This window comes from Phodopus roborovskii, unplaced genomic scaffold (genome assembly GCF_943737965.1).
Source record: "Phodopus roborovskii unplaced genomic scaffold, PHOROB, whole genome shotgun sequence".
In the NCBI taxonomy this organism is placed as follows: Eukaryota; Metazoa; Chordata; class Mammalia; order Rodentia; family Cricetidae; genus Phodopus; species Phodopus roborovskii.
Window position 1 is genome coordinate 4270541 of NW_026125059.1, and position 16416 is coordinate 4286956.

General features: G+C 49.2%; 1 protein-coding gene across 1 annotated transcript in view; it reads right to left on the minus strand.

Annotated features, from left to right (window-relative positions):
- Positions 1-9253, minus strand: part of Znf831 (zinc finger protein 831) — a 62939-nt gene extending 53686 nt beyond the window's left edge. Inside the window, exons 1-2 of the mRNA XM_051185218.1 lie at positions 5711-9253; positions 3567-3706 (exon numbers count right to left, since the gene is read on the minus strand). Coding sequence (XP_051041175.1) covers positions 3567-3706; positions 5711-9253 — 3683 coding nt within the window. The remainder of the gene's footprint in view (positions 1-3566; positions 3707-5710) is intronic.
- Positions 9254-16416: the final 7163 nt, after the last annotated feature.

The following is a 16416-nucleotide window of genomic DNA, read 5'->3' on the forward strand; positions in this document are numbered from 1 at the left end:
TCTCAACCACTGAGCCGTCTCTTCTGCCCGTGATGGTTGGTTTTAACCGGCAATTGAACACAACCTAAAACAACCTGGGAAGTGGATTTCCATGAGGGATTTTTCTAGCGCAGGTTGTCCTTGAGGGCTTGTTTTGATTATGTTAGTTGATGTGGGAAAACCCAGCCCACTGTGGTAACACCAGTTCCTAGTCATGGAACCCTGAACTATATAAGAAGAGAAATCAAGTTGAGCACAAGCAAGCAAGCAAGCAGGTGAGTGAACATGCATGTGAGTGTGCATGTGAGTGTATCCATGTGAATGTGTGCATGAGTGTGCATGTCAGTGTGCATGTGTGTGTGTGACTATGCATGTGAGTGTGTGCATGTGAGTGTGCATGTGAGTGTGTACATGTGAATGTGCACATGAGTGTGCATGTGAGTGTGTGCATGTGACTTACATGTGAGTGTGTGCATGTGAGTTGCATATGGGTGTGCATATGAGTGTGCATGCATTCATTTCTCTCTGCTCTTGACTATGGATATGATGTGACAGCTGCTTTCAAGTTGCTACAACCTTGATTTCCCTTCTGTGAGGGACTATAATCTGGAAAGGTGAGCTGAAATAAAGTTTCTCCCCTTAGCTGATTTTTATCTCTTAATTTTTATCGTGTTTTATTACAGCAAGTGAATGGGTAACCCCCAGAATAATTAATATGACTGGGAAAGCTAACTTCAGAGAAGAACACACAAAGAGTATGATTTTGTTTCTCTCACTGTCTAGAATAAGCAAACAAATATGCAATGACACAAAGCACATTTGAGGCTCACTTGGAATTGGAGGGGCAGAGTGGACAGAAGAGAGGAATTGTAAAGAGATGGAAGAAACTTTGGGAGTGATTATCTCTCTATGATCTTAGTTCTACTATTGGTGTCCTAAGGATATATGTCAAAACTGTTTAATTTATATGTCCTAAAGATGTGCAATTTATTAAAACTTGGTTATATTTCAATTGAGCTTTAACAAAGAAGTTATTTAAAGAATTAGAAATTTTGCAATGATACCACTGAACAATGCATCCACCTGTGGCACAGACAGACAAAAGTTATTAAAGGCAGAAGAATGCAAGTCAGGCCTGGTGGTGCACACTGTAAGCCCACACTCAGGAGGCTGAGGCAAGAGTATCACCAGGGCAGGCCAGCCTGGGCTACACAATGAGGCCCTGTTTCCAACAAAACAACAACAGTAACAAAAAACAACAAACAAACCAAACAAACCCAGAGAGATGGCTCAGCTGGGAAAGCACTTGTCACACAAACATGAAGACTTGAGCCATACATATACCCGAGCTGTATTTCCATAACCCACACACAAAACCAAAAAACAAACAGGCATGATAGCATGCACTTTCAAACCCAGCTCTGGGAAGCAGACCCAACCAGATTCCTGGGCAAAGTATAGGCCAATGAGAGACCCTGCCTCAAGAAAAAAAAATGTACCTGAAAACAAACCTAAGTTGTTTCCTGGCCTTCAGGAAACACATGTGCCTGGCCTACAGGAACACATGTGCATGTGCACACACAAGAACATGACTACACATGTATATCTACACACACACACAAAAGTGGAAGAGAAAGTCTAAGATACATCACTTTCATGTTGTCAGAAAAAGAGAAGAAGGTAAGACAGAAACCATGCTTGAGAAATGATGGCTGAGATTTTTCTAGGAAGATCATCAAAGCCCAGTGGATTCTGGGATCCATAAAAAGCAACATTTAACTTCAAACATCACAGTAAAATGATGGAACATAAATGCTAAAATAAGAGTTTTAGCAGTGACAGGAGATAAAACCATTCCACAGACAATGCACAGCTAGCAGTGGACTTCTCAACCAAAAGAAGAAACTAAAGATGGTGGATTGATGCCTTGAAAGAAAAAGAGTATTTACCTAGAGTGCAGAATCCAGAAGAAATACTCCCTATCACCTGAATAAAATGCAGATATTTCAAACTGATGACAAACAGGGAAGACTTCATCTCTGCTAGAATTCTGAAGAGTGCACTTTGGGCAGAAGAAAATATCACAAGCATGGTCCAAAATGAATCAAGGTATGAAAAATTAGAATGGATCAACTCCATAGGGGATACATACTTGGCTTTAAAAACTACATGCTTGACAGAAGAATGCATATACAACATTTGACAGATAAAGAATCCATACTATATAGGTTCTCACAGGATCCTATAAATTACATTCATCATTTAAAACATTAAAATCAATTAACATTAATAAATATTAAAGAAGGGTCAACCTCACTCACAGAATGTAACAACTCATAGTAAATGCCAGGAAGTGATTTGTAGGTAAATAGGTAGGTTGGTAATTAGAGAGAAAGAGAGAGAATACATGATATAAATGATTGAAAGATACATGAATAAATAAATGACTGGTATGACTGGATGGATGGATGGATGTGGTGACTGATATATACATGGATTGATAAGTAGATAGATGGATGGATAGATGAGCTACTGCTCCTCACCATGCCTGCCTGCTTGCTGCCATGCTCCCCATCAAGATGGTCACTAACCCTAACTATCTGGAGCCATGATCCCCAAGATAAGTACTTTCTTTTGTAAGCTATCTTGGTTATGGTGCTTTATCAAGCAATTAAAAAGTAAGACAAGACCATTGCTTAGAACTTCCTTGTTCCCCTTTGCCCCAACTCCACATATTCACCTTTAAGGCACTTACAGAGCAGTTCCCTGACAGAGATTTCCTCTCTTGACTTCCACAAGGTTAACTATTAAGATCATCAAATTCAAGTGTCTAGGGTGGTAGGCATATAGCACATTTGAGAAACATAGATGAATATCCAATGCTGGAGAGATGTGGGAACTGGGACATTCACAAAGCATAGTTCTCACCCTACCAAGGTGGCTATTACTCTTCTCTGGCCACCTGTGGCCACTCAAGAGAGCAAGTCCTGTGTCCTCAGAACTTATGATAACTTAAGAGGAGTGGGAGACACAATGTGGAATTTCTATGATATGGCTGTTATTTTTAGATAGACCCCTTGCTTGATGAACTTGTCCCAAGATCTGCTGCTGAGCTTTTAAGGCCTCTTGAAAGGTGTCCCTGATATTTGTCTAGAAGATAGTGCCTCTGAATGTTCAGAGGAGTATCCCCAAGTCTTGAAATTATTGAGAGATTCTCTTCACTTCTCCGAATTTTTAATTTTTTCTTCAAAAAACACATTTGCCCACAAATATTAAAATGTATTAAAAGCAATAATTAATAAATATTCTCTCAGAACTAAAATGAAATGGACATATTTTTTTACCTGGTTACCTCAAATATTTACTGTGTTTATGCCTTCGAAAGACACCAGTAACAGTTACATGGTCAGTGGGATCATTCTGGGTGGGCTATGGGCAAGAGAGGCTGATCTGGAGCTATAGAACTCCAGACCAAAGGACTAGGAGCCTCCCTCTGGGGGTGAGCTGCCATTTGAATGCCACATTCAGTTCCCGGGTCCCCGGTATCAGGGAAGCACGGAAGGGGAAGAGAATGCCACATATCTTACCTCTTGGAATGAAGCCTCAGTTTCTTCTGCTTGCTGTTCTCATGAGATATCTTCACCCTCCTATGGCACAGTCCTTTCTTCCTCTGTGGACTGGACACCTGATCCTGGGCTTTTGTCCCTGAGACTGTTGGGTAGGGAAGCTGAAAATACCAGGCATGTTGTCATCATGTCACTCAAAGCCCTCATGTTGGGGAACACCATGATGGATTCTCTCTCTAGAAGCAAGATGCCTCTCTATGGAAATTAAGGCACCAAAACGTTGTTTAACCAAATGGCCTGAGCCTGTGAGATAGTCTTACTGAGCAGCTAGTAGTATGCCACACGGAACCTTCCAGAACCATGCCTAGACTGGACCACCAGTAGAACTGCCAGACCTTTGATGTGAGCAGAGAGTTACCTAGCGCCATAGCCCATATTGCCCACCTTAGGAATCCCCACAATTTGGAGGGAGGAGATATAAGCCAGATTTTGGATCCCGACCCCCAGCTCCTGGGAATGGCTTGCAAAGCTCAGGACCCAGCCTTGTCTTTGCCCCATAAAGCTCACTTAGGACTGGGGCCTCGGTGCTCCCCTCAGCTCCCTGACCCAAGCCATCTCCTAACAGGATAAGTCTTGAAAGCTTTCAAGATGGGGCCGCAAACTCCTCCTTGAACTTTCGCCACATGGAGCTTATCGTCGCTGCTAAGGGCCTCAGAGCCGCGCCTGAGTCTGGTCACTGTGATTAGAAGGGAGTGATTTCTCCAGCACACTTAAGATAATGAGCTTCCCACCCACTCAAAGTGTTTTACTCACTTCTTTTCGGTTTTGTTCCACTTTGGTTTTCTGTCTGGAGTCTATATGTCAACATGGGTCTCTAGTTTCTGGAGAAACGGCTCAGTAGTTAAGAGCACTTGTGCTCTTGCAAAGGACCAAAATTAGAGTTGCAGTGCCAACAAGTGACTCACAAATTGCCTGCAACTCTAGCTCTAAAGGAGCTGATGACCTGTAAATCACCTGCCCCATATACATAATTGAAAATAAAATATTTTTTAAACTATAGTTTGTTTCTTAGATGACCTAGAGAGTTGTGGGCAGCGTGATTTTTTTTTTTTTTTTTTTGGTTTGTTTTTTGGCCTGTTACCAGGAATAAAATGAAGTTTTATGTCTAATTACAAATATCTTACCTAGATGCTCTAGTGAAATATTTCTTTGTATATATGTGTGTGGTGTGTGCATGTGAGAGTATGTGTGTGTGCGCATGTGTGTGTGTGCATGTGAGTGTGTGTGGGGGGGGTATGTGCAGGCCTCTATGTGTGTGCATGTACATGTGTGAGTGTGCATATGTGTGTGTATGTGCACATGTGTGAGAGAGTATGTGTGTGGGGTGTGTGTGCATGTCTCTATGTGTGTGCATGTACATGTGTGAGTGTGTGCACATGTGAGTGTGTGTGTGCACATGTGAGAGAGAGAGTGTGTGTATGTGTGTGTGTGTGTGTGTGTGTGCGCGCGGTGTACATGCATGTGGAGGCCAGAGAGCAGTCTTGGGTGTACTCTCTCAGGAGTCATCCAGCTTGTGTTTTGGGTCTCGCACTGCCTAGGACCCTCTGCCGAGGCTAATCTAAGCCAACCTCAGTGATCTCCCTGTCTCCAGCTCCCGGCTACTGGGATTGGAAAGGCCTGCCATCACATTTGGTTTTTTAAATGTGGGTCCTCAAACTTGTGAGGTGAGCACTTCAATTCAGCCATGACCCAGGCCCTAGTACAATAGTTCTTTACCATTCTATGTTTATGAATTTGTTGAGTTCTGTTCATATCTAGGGCCTTTACTTCTTCCCACCCATGTATGACAGCCCTAGCCTCCTTTGGAAATAGAAAATATCATAACGGTGGTAATATCCACAGGGATGGACCCATTAGTCCTCTCTCCCTCTCTCTCTCCCTCTCCATTTCTCTCTCTCTCCCTCTTCCTCTCCCTCCCTCTCTCCCTCCCTCTCTCCCTCTCCCTCTTCCTCTCCCTCCCTCTCTCCCTCCCTCTCTCCCTCTCCCTCTTCCTCTCTCTCCCTCTCTCTCTCTCTCTCTCCCTCTCCTCCCCATTTACCTCCTTCTGTCCACCACCGCTGCCTCGCTCTCATGCTCCCCAAGTCCCCAGGCTTAACTGGTGTTACCTCAGGCGCCTTTGCAGTCCCTGCTCCTCCTCTTCCTCCGTGGCTTGTCCTGGCCTTTCCTCCACTGCTCTTGGGTGCTGCCTGGAGGCTTCTATCAGGGGCATATGAAGCCAGGCGCCCAGGAGCTGCCCTCTGCTGCTCCGCAGGCAGAGGCAAGCTGCAACTCAAGCAACACCATGTCAGCTGGGGTTCAGCCTTAAGGGAGGGGAAGGAGCTTGGGGCCTCGGAGCTCCTGGGGGGCCCTACGTGGCATGACAAGGCCAGTTTCTGCGGGCCTACGGACCCTTGGGGCCTTGTGAACGGTGTGAGGAGATAATGTGCTTGGGAGGGAAAGCAGGCAGGCAGCCCTTCCTCGGTCTCTGAAGCAGGACCTTCCAGGGCAATCTTAGGCGTGCCCAGCTTCCGGGATGATGTCCAAGGGTTCAAGAGATTCCCATACGTTCTAGCTCTTGTGGGTGCGCTGTCTGTGCAGAGGCCATGGGGGGCACGGTCCTCGCCCACGGCATCCCGGGTCATGTGACTGCCACATGGGTGAGCAGGTGGAACGGAGGCTGTCTCCTGGGTGGTGCCGGTGTTGGGGTCAGGACAGTGCTCAGCCATGGGGGCGCTGCTGTTGGTCCTGTCTTGTTTCTGTCTTCCCATCTGTGCCTCTTCTCTTCCGTCCTTTGGCTTGGAACAGCTAGGGTCCTCTGGGGGACCACCCGCCTCACCAGGTGGCTGGAGCATTCCCAGCTCTGATCCAGCAAGAAGCAGCTGTTCTCCAGGCGGTGCCCTTGTACACAGAGAATCTCGGCCTTTCCCGGGCCCTGGAGCAACATGTGTTGAGGGGGTCTCTCCCTGAGGCAGCCTGAGGAGGTACCTGGGAGCATAGGACCCACCTGATACAGCATCAGGGACACCAGGATCCCGGGGCTGGGCGGGCAGCAGCAGAGAGTGGAGCTCGGGAGTCCTAGGTACAGAAGGCAACGTGGGATCCTTGTCCCCTAGCCCGGGCCATCTCAGGACAATAGCAGAAACTGCTGAGGAGGCACCACAGGACTCCAGAGCCACGGTCACGTGCTGGATAATGTCATTTGAGCTGCTCACAACTTCCTCAGAGTTACTGTCTTGTTTCTGGGCTAGCTGGGAAACAGCCCGCACAGAACAGCCTGGGGTCTCAGCTTCCAGAGGCCTCGGCTGCTCCGGATGGCCCAGCCTTTCCATCTTCAGTCTCTTTCTCTCCAAGGGTAACTTGTCTTCTGCAGGCTGGGGACCCTCAGACATACCGCTGGGCTGTCTGAGGACGGTTTGGTCCCCAGGGCAGGTGTCGTTTATAACCTCATGACTGGAGTCTGGCAAAGCCAACTCAGGGGCTTCTAAGTCTTTTCCTTGGACGGGTGCGGGTTCTGGAGGCAGCTGGCATCCCAGGTCCGATTTCCTGCGTGGAGGGAGCAGAGGGCTCTTGCTGCTCAGACAGAGAGTTTCTGTGCTGCCAAGGGTAGGAGATGACTTGGCTCTGGCCACTGCCTTCAGTTGCTTGGGAAACTCCGAAGAGTCCTCCAGAGATGCCCGATTTCCCCACGATCCTAGCTTAGCCCCTGCTGCAGTGTCCCCAAGGATGGGGATCTTATTGTCTTGAGAGAGGCCTTCACCCGCAGTCCCTACTACCTCTTCCTGGGGAGGCAGGTCCAGTTCCAACCCCTGGCTCTGCTTCACCTCCCTGAGTTTCTGTCCTTCCTGCTGGTTGGTCTTCATTTTCTGGTATATTCTCTTGAAGGTCTCATTCCCATACACCTGCCATTTCTCCTGGGAGAACATCTTTTGCTTCTTCTGGCCATACCTCTTACTGGCTCTGCCCTTGCACAGCGCCCCATCCTTTACCGCGGCTCTCTTTCCATCTAGGTCCTCGGCAATAGCTGAAGGGTCCCCGGTAGGGGTGCATGGCAGGTCCTCCACAGCAGCCTGTCTCACCAGGGCCCGAGGGTGACCACTGGGGATGCTTGTCAAGGTCAGTCCTGGGCAGTCTCCCAGCCGGGCAGGGGTCAGCCTGGGACTCAAGGCTTTCTGAATACTGGGAAAGGCATCCTGTGGGTCCCGTGGCTCTGGCCACAACTTGGAACCCTCAATGAAAGGCAGTGAGTTGCTTCTGGTGACAGGGACACACTCCACGGTGGTAGAGAGCTGTGTGGGAACAGAGTGGAAGAAGAGGGGTCTGGTCTTCTGCAAGGGTGTGAAGGTAGAGTGGGCTGGGCTAAGGGCGGCCCTCCTGCGGCTGGGGTCCAGTGCCCGGATGTCAAACTGGAAGGAATCCTTGTAGGTATATGGCATGGGCAGGTCAATGCTGCCCTGTTTGGACAGCACAGTCTTGCGGGGTCGCACGTGGTCCAGTTGGGGGTCGTCTACCACTGCCTGGTTATGGGAGATGAGCTGGGCAATGCGTTCCTCCAGTCTCTTCTTCTCTAGCTCTAGGCTGGCGCCCGGTGTTCCCTGTTCTGCTTTGTTGCCTGCAGACCCACAGCCAGGACCTCCTTCCCCCTCAGACTCTGCACTGTGCTCCGACAGGCTGTGCAAGGGGCTCGAGGCAGCGGGAGGCTGCTCCACGCTGTCCGAGCGCGACAGGTAGCCCGAATCTGTACTTTCGCACTTTCTCAGCGGGCCCTCCAAGGCCTTGGAGTCCCATGGCTTCTCTGAGCATGTCTCCTGCTGTCTCTGCAAGGAGGGTGGCTTTGGTTCTGGCACCTTCCGCCTAGGCTGCGGGCTGGCTAGTGGAAACTCGGGCGACGTCGTATGGGCCTGATCCTCAGGGGTCTCCCTGTTCCTAGCAGCAAGGGTAGCATGGGTACCCGGGGAAAGAGGGTTCTCGGGAGTTCCTTCGTCTCCCCGGCTATCCACTGAGGCAGTCTCTCCAGGCCTGTCGCCCTCCTCCAGAAGGCTGCTGCCACCCCCCTCAGACTCCAAGGACAGCCGAGAGTTGTTGAGATGTGTCTGCGTCCGCCTGTGTTTATATAGGTTGCTCTGGGTCTTAAAGGCGATGCCACAGGTGGTGCACGGGAAAGGCCTCTCCCCTGTGTGGGATCGGATGTGTTTCTCCAGCACGCTGGGTTTCAAGCAGTCCCGGCCACAGTGCGGGCATAGGTATTTACCAGCGTTCTTCACCCTGCCTGTGCTGACCAGTGTGGACCCCACGCCCGGGGAGAGTACAGGAAGTGTGCCCACGATGTTCACGGTTAGGGCCGGGGTGGCTGGCTTGCCCATCTGGGTGGGACTGGGCGCGTCAGGCTGCAGCAAGGGGCTGAGGATGAAGGGTACACCGGCCCCCTCCAGGCTTCCTGCCACCCGGGGTGCGTGTGGCTGGAGGCCCCCAGGGGATACTGTGTGGTACAGTGGGACAGGCAAGGCCTTCAGGAAGACAGTTCGGGGCAGACCCTGCTCTGGTGGCAGGGTGACCCGTCCCAGGGTCAGGCGAGGTGAGGCCTGCCCACCGAGGCCCCCTAGGACACCAGGCGCAGGAGCTGACTGGTCCCTGGCAGGCGGGATAGAGTGGGTAGGTTCCGTAGCCTCCATTCCTCATCATCTGTGTGGCCCAAGATTTATGTCAACCTGGGAATGAGAAACACACTTTACTATGGGTGTCTTTCTTCTCCCTGTCAGAAGGGGTATACTACACCCGATGAGCCTCAACGACCCCACAGTACTCTTGTCCCTATGTTAAGAAAGGCTGGTGTGGTGTGGCCAAACTGTAATCCTAGCTACTCAAAAGACTGAGGCAGGAGGGTTACAAGGTCTAGCCCCCACCTCAAAATAAAACACACAAAAAAGGGCTGGGTATGTAGCTCAGTGAGAGAGCTCTTGCCTGGCAAATGGGCTCTTCATTGGATCCACCCTTCTCTCTCTCTCTCTCTCTCTCTCTCTCTCTCTCTCTCTCTCACACACACACACACACACACACTGCACACACAGAAGTCACACACATCCACAGTTAAGCACAGTGTCTACTCCAGCAGATTCAAATCCCGTCCTTGCCTACAATGACATTTGTAGATCTGTGAAATGCCCAGAGCCAGGCCCTTCTCACCATGAGGCTCTGAGCCTTCAGCCAGGAGGACAACAGTAGAAATCAGAGCTGGCCTTGGTGGGGGACTACCTACATTAGGAAACTAAAATGCAGGACTGTAAGACAAACTTGAATTTCAGAAAGATGATGCATTATTCTTTCAACCCATGAAGTGTGACCCAAATAGTTCATGATGAATTCTCACAGTCTAGCTTCTCCCCAAACCCAATGGTCATGTGTATGCTAAAGCATTGCGATCTCACTGAGTCCAAGTGTCATCTGGAACACTGTACTTGGCCTTAGGACACCGTAAGGAGCTCTCATCAGACCCCCTATTCAAAGCCCATCACATTCTGCCACCACTAGGTCAGGAGGAGAAGATAAACTAATGTCAGGCACATCCTGCTCTTCAAATCATGAAGGGAACATCAGACACTGGAGGGAAATGTTAGGTAAGCCGGTGACACCCACCCCCACCTGAGCTTCTGTGAACACAGTACCACCCTCCTGAGAGCCCTCAAGGAAACTCCAAACAGTCTTCTGAAAGCTGTCTACACGCGGACAGTTATGATGCTGGGGGTGACTGGGCCAGTCTGAGCAAATGCCTGCTTGAGAAAGCCGATGCTAGAGTTTCCAGGAAGTTTGCAAGCCAGCCAGTAGACATAGCCTTGCTTAAAATCTAATTGTGCCAGATGTGAGCTACATGCCTGTTGCATGCCTGTGAGCTGCATACCTGCTTCATGCCTGTGAGCCCAGCATCTGGGGGGCTGAAGCAGGAAGCCATGACTTCTGAGCCAGCCTGGGCTAAATAGCAAAGCCCTGTTTTAAAAGTGGAGAAAAGGGGAAATGATATAAATATTCTATGAAATAAATTATGTTGAAAGACAATACAACTACATATATTCTTTAAAAACAAACCCTGTTATTGTTGTGTTTGCATGTGTGCGCCATAACCAAAGTCAGCCTCTGCTTTATGCCATCGGCCAAAGAGTAATTCAAAATCAGATCACAGACATAAATGATGGGAGATGTCATTCTGTATATGTTTCTCATACTGGTTAATGAATAAAGCACTGTTGGCCAATAGGAAAGGAAGATAGGAGGGACTAGGAGACAAGGAGGAAAGAGGAAGGAGGAAGGAGGAGCCAAGATGGAGAGTCTGGAGAAGGCAGAACCGCCAGCTGCCTCTCCCTGGTAAGACCACGTGGAAATACATAGAAATAGGTTAATAATTAAGACAGAGCTAGCAGATAAGAAACAAGTAATGGGCCAACAGAATTATATCTAATACAGAGTCTCAGTGTGTTAATTGGGGCTGTTGTGGTGGCGGGACCAGACCAGCAGCGGCGGGCAGAAAAACCTTACTCCTTACACATAAATGACAGATCAAAAGCTGTAAGACTCTTAGAAGACATGGATCAAGATGTGGACTTTGCACTTGGCAATGGCTCCCAGATCCTGGGAGCACAGGCAGCAAAAGTAAAAGTGGGGGAAACTTGGCTCATTAAAACATCTGTGCATCATGACACTATCGATCAAGAAAGTGAAAAGACACAGAGAGAGAGAGAGAGAGAGAGAGAGAGAGAGAGAGAGAGAAGAAGGTGATGCCTCAGTTAGGGGAGTGTCTGCCATGTAGGCAGGAAGACCTGAGTATGGATCCCCAGGCCTCTGTGAAAGCTGGTTGCGGTGGAGTATGCCTGCAATCCCAGTGCTGGGAAAAGGCAGAGCCAGGCAGATGCAGCCATTCCAGTCAAATCACTGAGCTCCAGATTAGCGAGAGGCTTTTTGCAAATAATAAGGCTGAGGGGCCAGCAACATCATCCAGAAGGTGAAGGTGCTTGCTGTCCTAAGCTCACGGTTGTCTTCTGCACTCTGTGTGTACACTGTGGTATATGCACACAAATCCCCATTATACACACACTCACATAATAATGATAATGATAATAATAATAATAACAATAACAATTTTTAAACTTCAAAATAATAAAAAATAAGTCAGTGAGAGGTTGAGGAAGATGCCCAGGGTTGACCTCTAACCTTCACACGCATGCATACATGTCATCACGGACACACACATACATGCACAGAATTGTATAGATCAAATGAAGCCATTTTCAAATGAGCAGGATTTACAAGATGGAATTTCATTCCCGGGGCCCACCTGTGGAAGGAAAGAACTGACTACCACAGATAGTTCCCAAATAGTCCCCTGACCTCCGTACACACACCAAGCCACACTTACATGTCCACACATACACAAATAGATAAATTAATTAAATGGACAAAGGCACTGAAGAGGCTGGCCTAAGCTATCTAGGAAGACCTTGTCTCAAAGCAAGTTTCGAAGAGAGAAAACCCAGCATGATGACTTCCCATTCACTAGCACTGGACAGTAAGAATAATAGACTAGAAATAACAAATCTTGGTAAGGGACTTGGAGGGTGAGAAATCCTCACACACTGCTGGAAGGAGTCACCCATGTGGCCTCCTCCGCAGAACACAATTCGGTAGTTGTGTGGCTGTTTCCTCTGAATTCAAACCCTCTCTCCTGCAGGGAGGAAGTAGGCTCCTTGGATTCGGAGCTGCTGAAGTCACTAGGGCTCTCTCTAAAGTTATGCACAGTACCAGGTGCTGGGAGAAGAGACTCTGATGGAGCTGCCTGATTGCTGTGCATGAGCTCCAGGGAGGCAGTCTTCAGCACTCATTACCCATCACCCATGCCGCCGTGGCCTTTCAGATGGCCTGGCTGCCTTTGAGTCACTAAGCTACCCTAACGTTGTAACTTGGTTCACCAAGTTTTGCTTTGTTTTGTTCTGTTTTGTTTGAGATCGGGTCTTCAGTCTGACTTTGAATATATAGCAATGCCCTTGCCTTAGCCTCGTGATTGCCGGGATTACAGGCATGTGCCACCATGCCCAACTTAATTCATTTTCTTTCTTGCTTCCTTCCTTTGTTCATATTAAGGTCTTGCTGTGTAGTCCAGGCTGGCCTGGAATTCACCATCCCCTGTTGCAGCTCTCTGGACACTGGGATTACAAGTATGTGGGTGCCACCAGGGCTGGCAGACGAAATCATTTATGTGAAAACACACAGTGCTCTCTGTAGCTGTATGTCACCCCATCCGTTCCAACGTGGGCAACCAAGTCGGCTCCATGGGGAACAGCGGCAAGTCTGGGACCCACTGCCTCCCACTGCCCTGGGTGATGAGTACCACAGCAGGCTCTGGTGCCCCTCCTGCCTAGAGGGCAAGGCAGCCCCGGTTGTCTCTGAAATGGTGTCTGAGGGTTGATGTGTGAGAGGCTACCGTTGAAGTCCTTGTGGCAGAATCAGAGTCAGGATGTGTAAGTTCTGAGCCCTCATCCTAAGGCAGGAAGGGTAATGAGCAGGGCCTGAGCTGCTAACACTTCTCTGATAGTCCCAGTGGGCGGGTGGGGAGGAAGTGGAAGGGAGGGGACCAGAAGGAAGGGAGGAGTACCTCAGCCCGCCTCCTGGGGAGTTGAGGGAGAGGTAAGTGGGACCCCATGCCAGGCAGTCTGCAAAGAGCAGCCCCAGCAGCAAGAGTCCTGATGGGAGGGAACACAGCCCACAGAGTGCTCTGCTGGGGATTAACCCACAGACCCCACGTCCTCCCACAGAGGGATGCAGCTCTGGAGGAGGGAGCAGAAAAGATGCTCTGAAGTGAGAATCGCAGCAGGTACCCGGGAAGCTGAAGCCCAGTGACAGGTGGCTCCAGCAAACACAAGCCCATTACCAGGGAGAACAAAATCACAGCCAGAACTGACAGTGGGTAGGAGGCTCAGCTCTTTGAAACAGTGTAAACCCCCTCCCCTCCCTTCTGGCTCTGCTCTCCCAAGCCTGATCTGGAATGATAGCTGATCCTGGCTGGGGCCAAGCAACTGATACATACCCTCCTCCTGGGAGACCCTCAGTCTGGTCCCAGCAAACTTCTACAAGACGTAACTGATTTTGAATGAGGGGCCAGGGGCGCTGCCCCTGTTGGGCTATAGTGAAATCAGGGGCATGGGACGGCAAGGAAGAGCAGACCCAGATTCCCCGGCCACCCTGTTGTCATCTCGAGGGCTGGCACACAGGAAACAGGATCCCCACCCCTCTGTGTACCTCTGCCCACAGAGCGTTGTGTTCTCCACTACAAACATGCGGAATGACGATCTTCAAAAACAAAAACAAACCCTCAGTGGGCCGGGCCAGAGAGGAAACATGAAACCCCAGATGGGTCCGCAAAACCCACATTCAAGGTGAGATGCAAGAGAGGCCGAGGGGAAGCCCACTGAGTTGCTACACGAGTTGGAAGGAACTGGATGCAGAGGCAGTGGCTTCTGAGACATGTTACCTAATTTCAGTCCATCATACGCCACAGTCATCCACTTGACCACCGGGGCAGAACTCCAGGCTTTGATATCTCTCCATTCGTGCATGAATCCCCTTTGTGGCTGGAAAACTCCTTTTAAGAAGGAGCGGCATACACAAGAGCATGAACATGTTATGTTACAGAGCCTCTACTGTGACTTTCAGAAACAGGAGACCCTCATTCCACAATGGGTTGGAAACTTGGTGTTCACACAAAAACTGGAGTCCAGATGATTAATATCAGCTACTCATCACTGTGAAAACAGGGGAGTGCTTAGATGCCCTTCAGTATGCAGAAGAATAAGCAGACATAGGCACAGCCAGGCAATTGAGTATTATTCGGCAATGAAAAGAAATGAGCCACCAAGCTACAAAGAGACGCAGGGAACCTTCAGTGTATATATATTCCTAAGAGAAAGAAGCTATGCTCAAAAGACTGCTTCCCGCACGTGGCTCCAGGAGCAGACACTCTAGAACAGACAGAAGTGTGGCACAATGAGATCTGTGAGTGCCACAGCTGGAGGGGAGGAAGGAATGAACACACAGTCCAAAGGGTATCTGCAGCAGCGAAATCATCCGTCTGATACTGTTGAGAGATGCCGACAGACCGCTGCCAATCCCCACGGTACGTGCAGGTGGTTTGGTGGATAAAGCATAAGAACCTGAGTATGGATTCCCAGAAGCCACTTGAAAATGAGACGTGCCAGAGCCCACCTGGGGGTAGAGACAGAGGATCCCTAGAGCTCATTGGATAGGCTGTTTCTAAATCAATGAGCCATAGGTTTGGTGAGAGACCTTGCCTCAAAATATAAGGTGGGCAGCAACCAGGAAATACAGCTGGCATCAACCTCTGGTCTGCACAGGCACAAAAGACATATGTACATGTCTATGTATACAGACAAACCATGAAACATGTCACAAGAAGAGGGGGCTCTCAGGTAAGTGTGGACCTCTGTGACAGAGCAGTGTGCTCGGCAGCTGCCACGCAGCAGGTAGGAACTCTCTAGCCTTCCCTTTGTGTTTTTGGGTTGGTTTTGGTTTTGTGTTTCTGTAGCTCAGGTCAACCTAGAACTCGCTATTTAGCCCAGGCTGGCCTCAAACTAAAAGTGATCTCTTCTACCTCAGTCTCTGCAGTGCTGGCGTCGTCACAAGCATCACCTTTATGTGTATGGTGTGGTGTGTGAGTACACATATGTGTGTGTGTGTGTGCGTGTACATATGTATATGTCCTTGTACATGCATATGTGTACATGTATGGGTGTGTGTGTACATCTATGTGTGTGCGTGTACATATATGTGTGTGCATGTGTGGGTGTGTGTACACATATGCATCTGTGCATGTACATATGTATGTGTGCGCATGTACATATGTGTGTGCATGCACATGTGTGCACATATATGTGTGTGCATGTGTGGGTGTGCATACAGAGGCTGGAGGTCACCTGTCTTTCTTGGCCACACTCCACCTTAGTTTTTGAGGCACAGTCAGTCACTCACTGATCGTGGAGCTGGCCATGGAGCCCCAGAGATCTGCCTGTCTCTACCTCCCATCCAGGTACCCTCCTCTGCCAGTATTTATAAGACTTCCCAACACGGACCACCACACCCAGTTTTATATGTAGTTACTAAGCTCTGCAATTTTAAAAGGCATCATACAACAGAGCTCATGTGGAGTTGTGTTTGTTTGTTTCTTTGTTTTAATTAGGGGAAAGTGAATGGAAAAGGGGGAGGGGAGGGGAAGACCAGCCTCTGGAGACAGGAGTAGCAGAAGAGAAAAGGGGCAGAAATAGGGGAGAGGGAGGAAGGAGAGACAGGCAGAGAAGCAGAGAGAGAGAGATGGGAGGTGGGCAGGCCCCTTTAAAAGGGAACTTAGTGAATTGCACAGGTGTTCAGCTGAGGGCCTTTCCTGTCAGAGCCCCAAGGACAGGGCAGTACAGACCCTGAATACTAACACTAGAGACTCAAAAGCCAAGCCCCTGGGTTTTGAGCCCTTTCCCAGCCCCAGTCACTCTGTAATTGGCCTAAAACTGCTCTAAAAGTGTGTTATCAACTAGCATTGTTTTTAATCCAAGCAATGTTTAGGGGAGTTACACATGAACAGACATCCATGCTTACTATGACAACATGTAGGAGCCCTGCATTGCTGCAGTTTTCAGGATAGACATCATTAAAATTAACATTCAGCTTCTAAACTGCTGTTAAGTGTGTGTGTCAGGGGCCAGCGAATGTGACATCTTCTCTAATTTAAATCCTACCCTGTGACACCCTTAGTTCCTCCCTTCCCTGAGCACCCACAGTAGTAGCA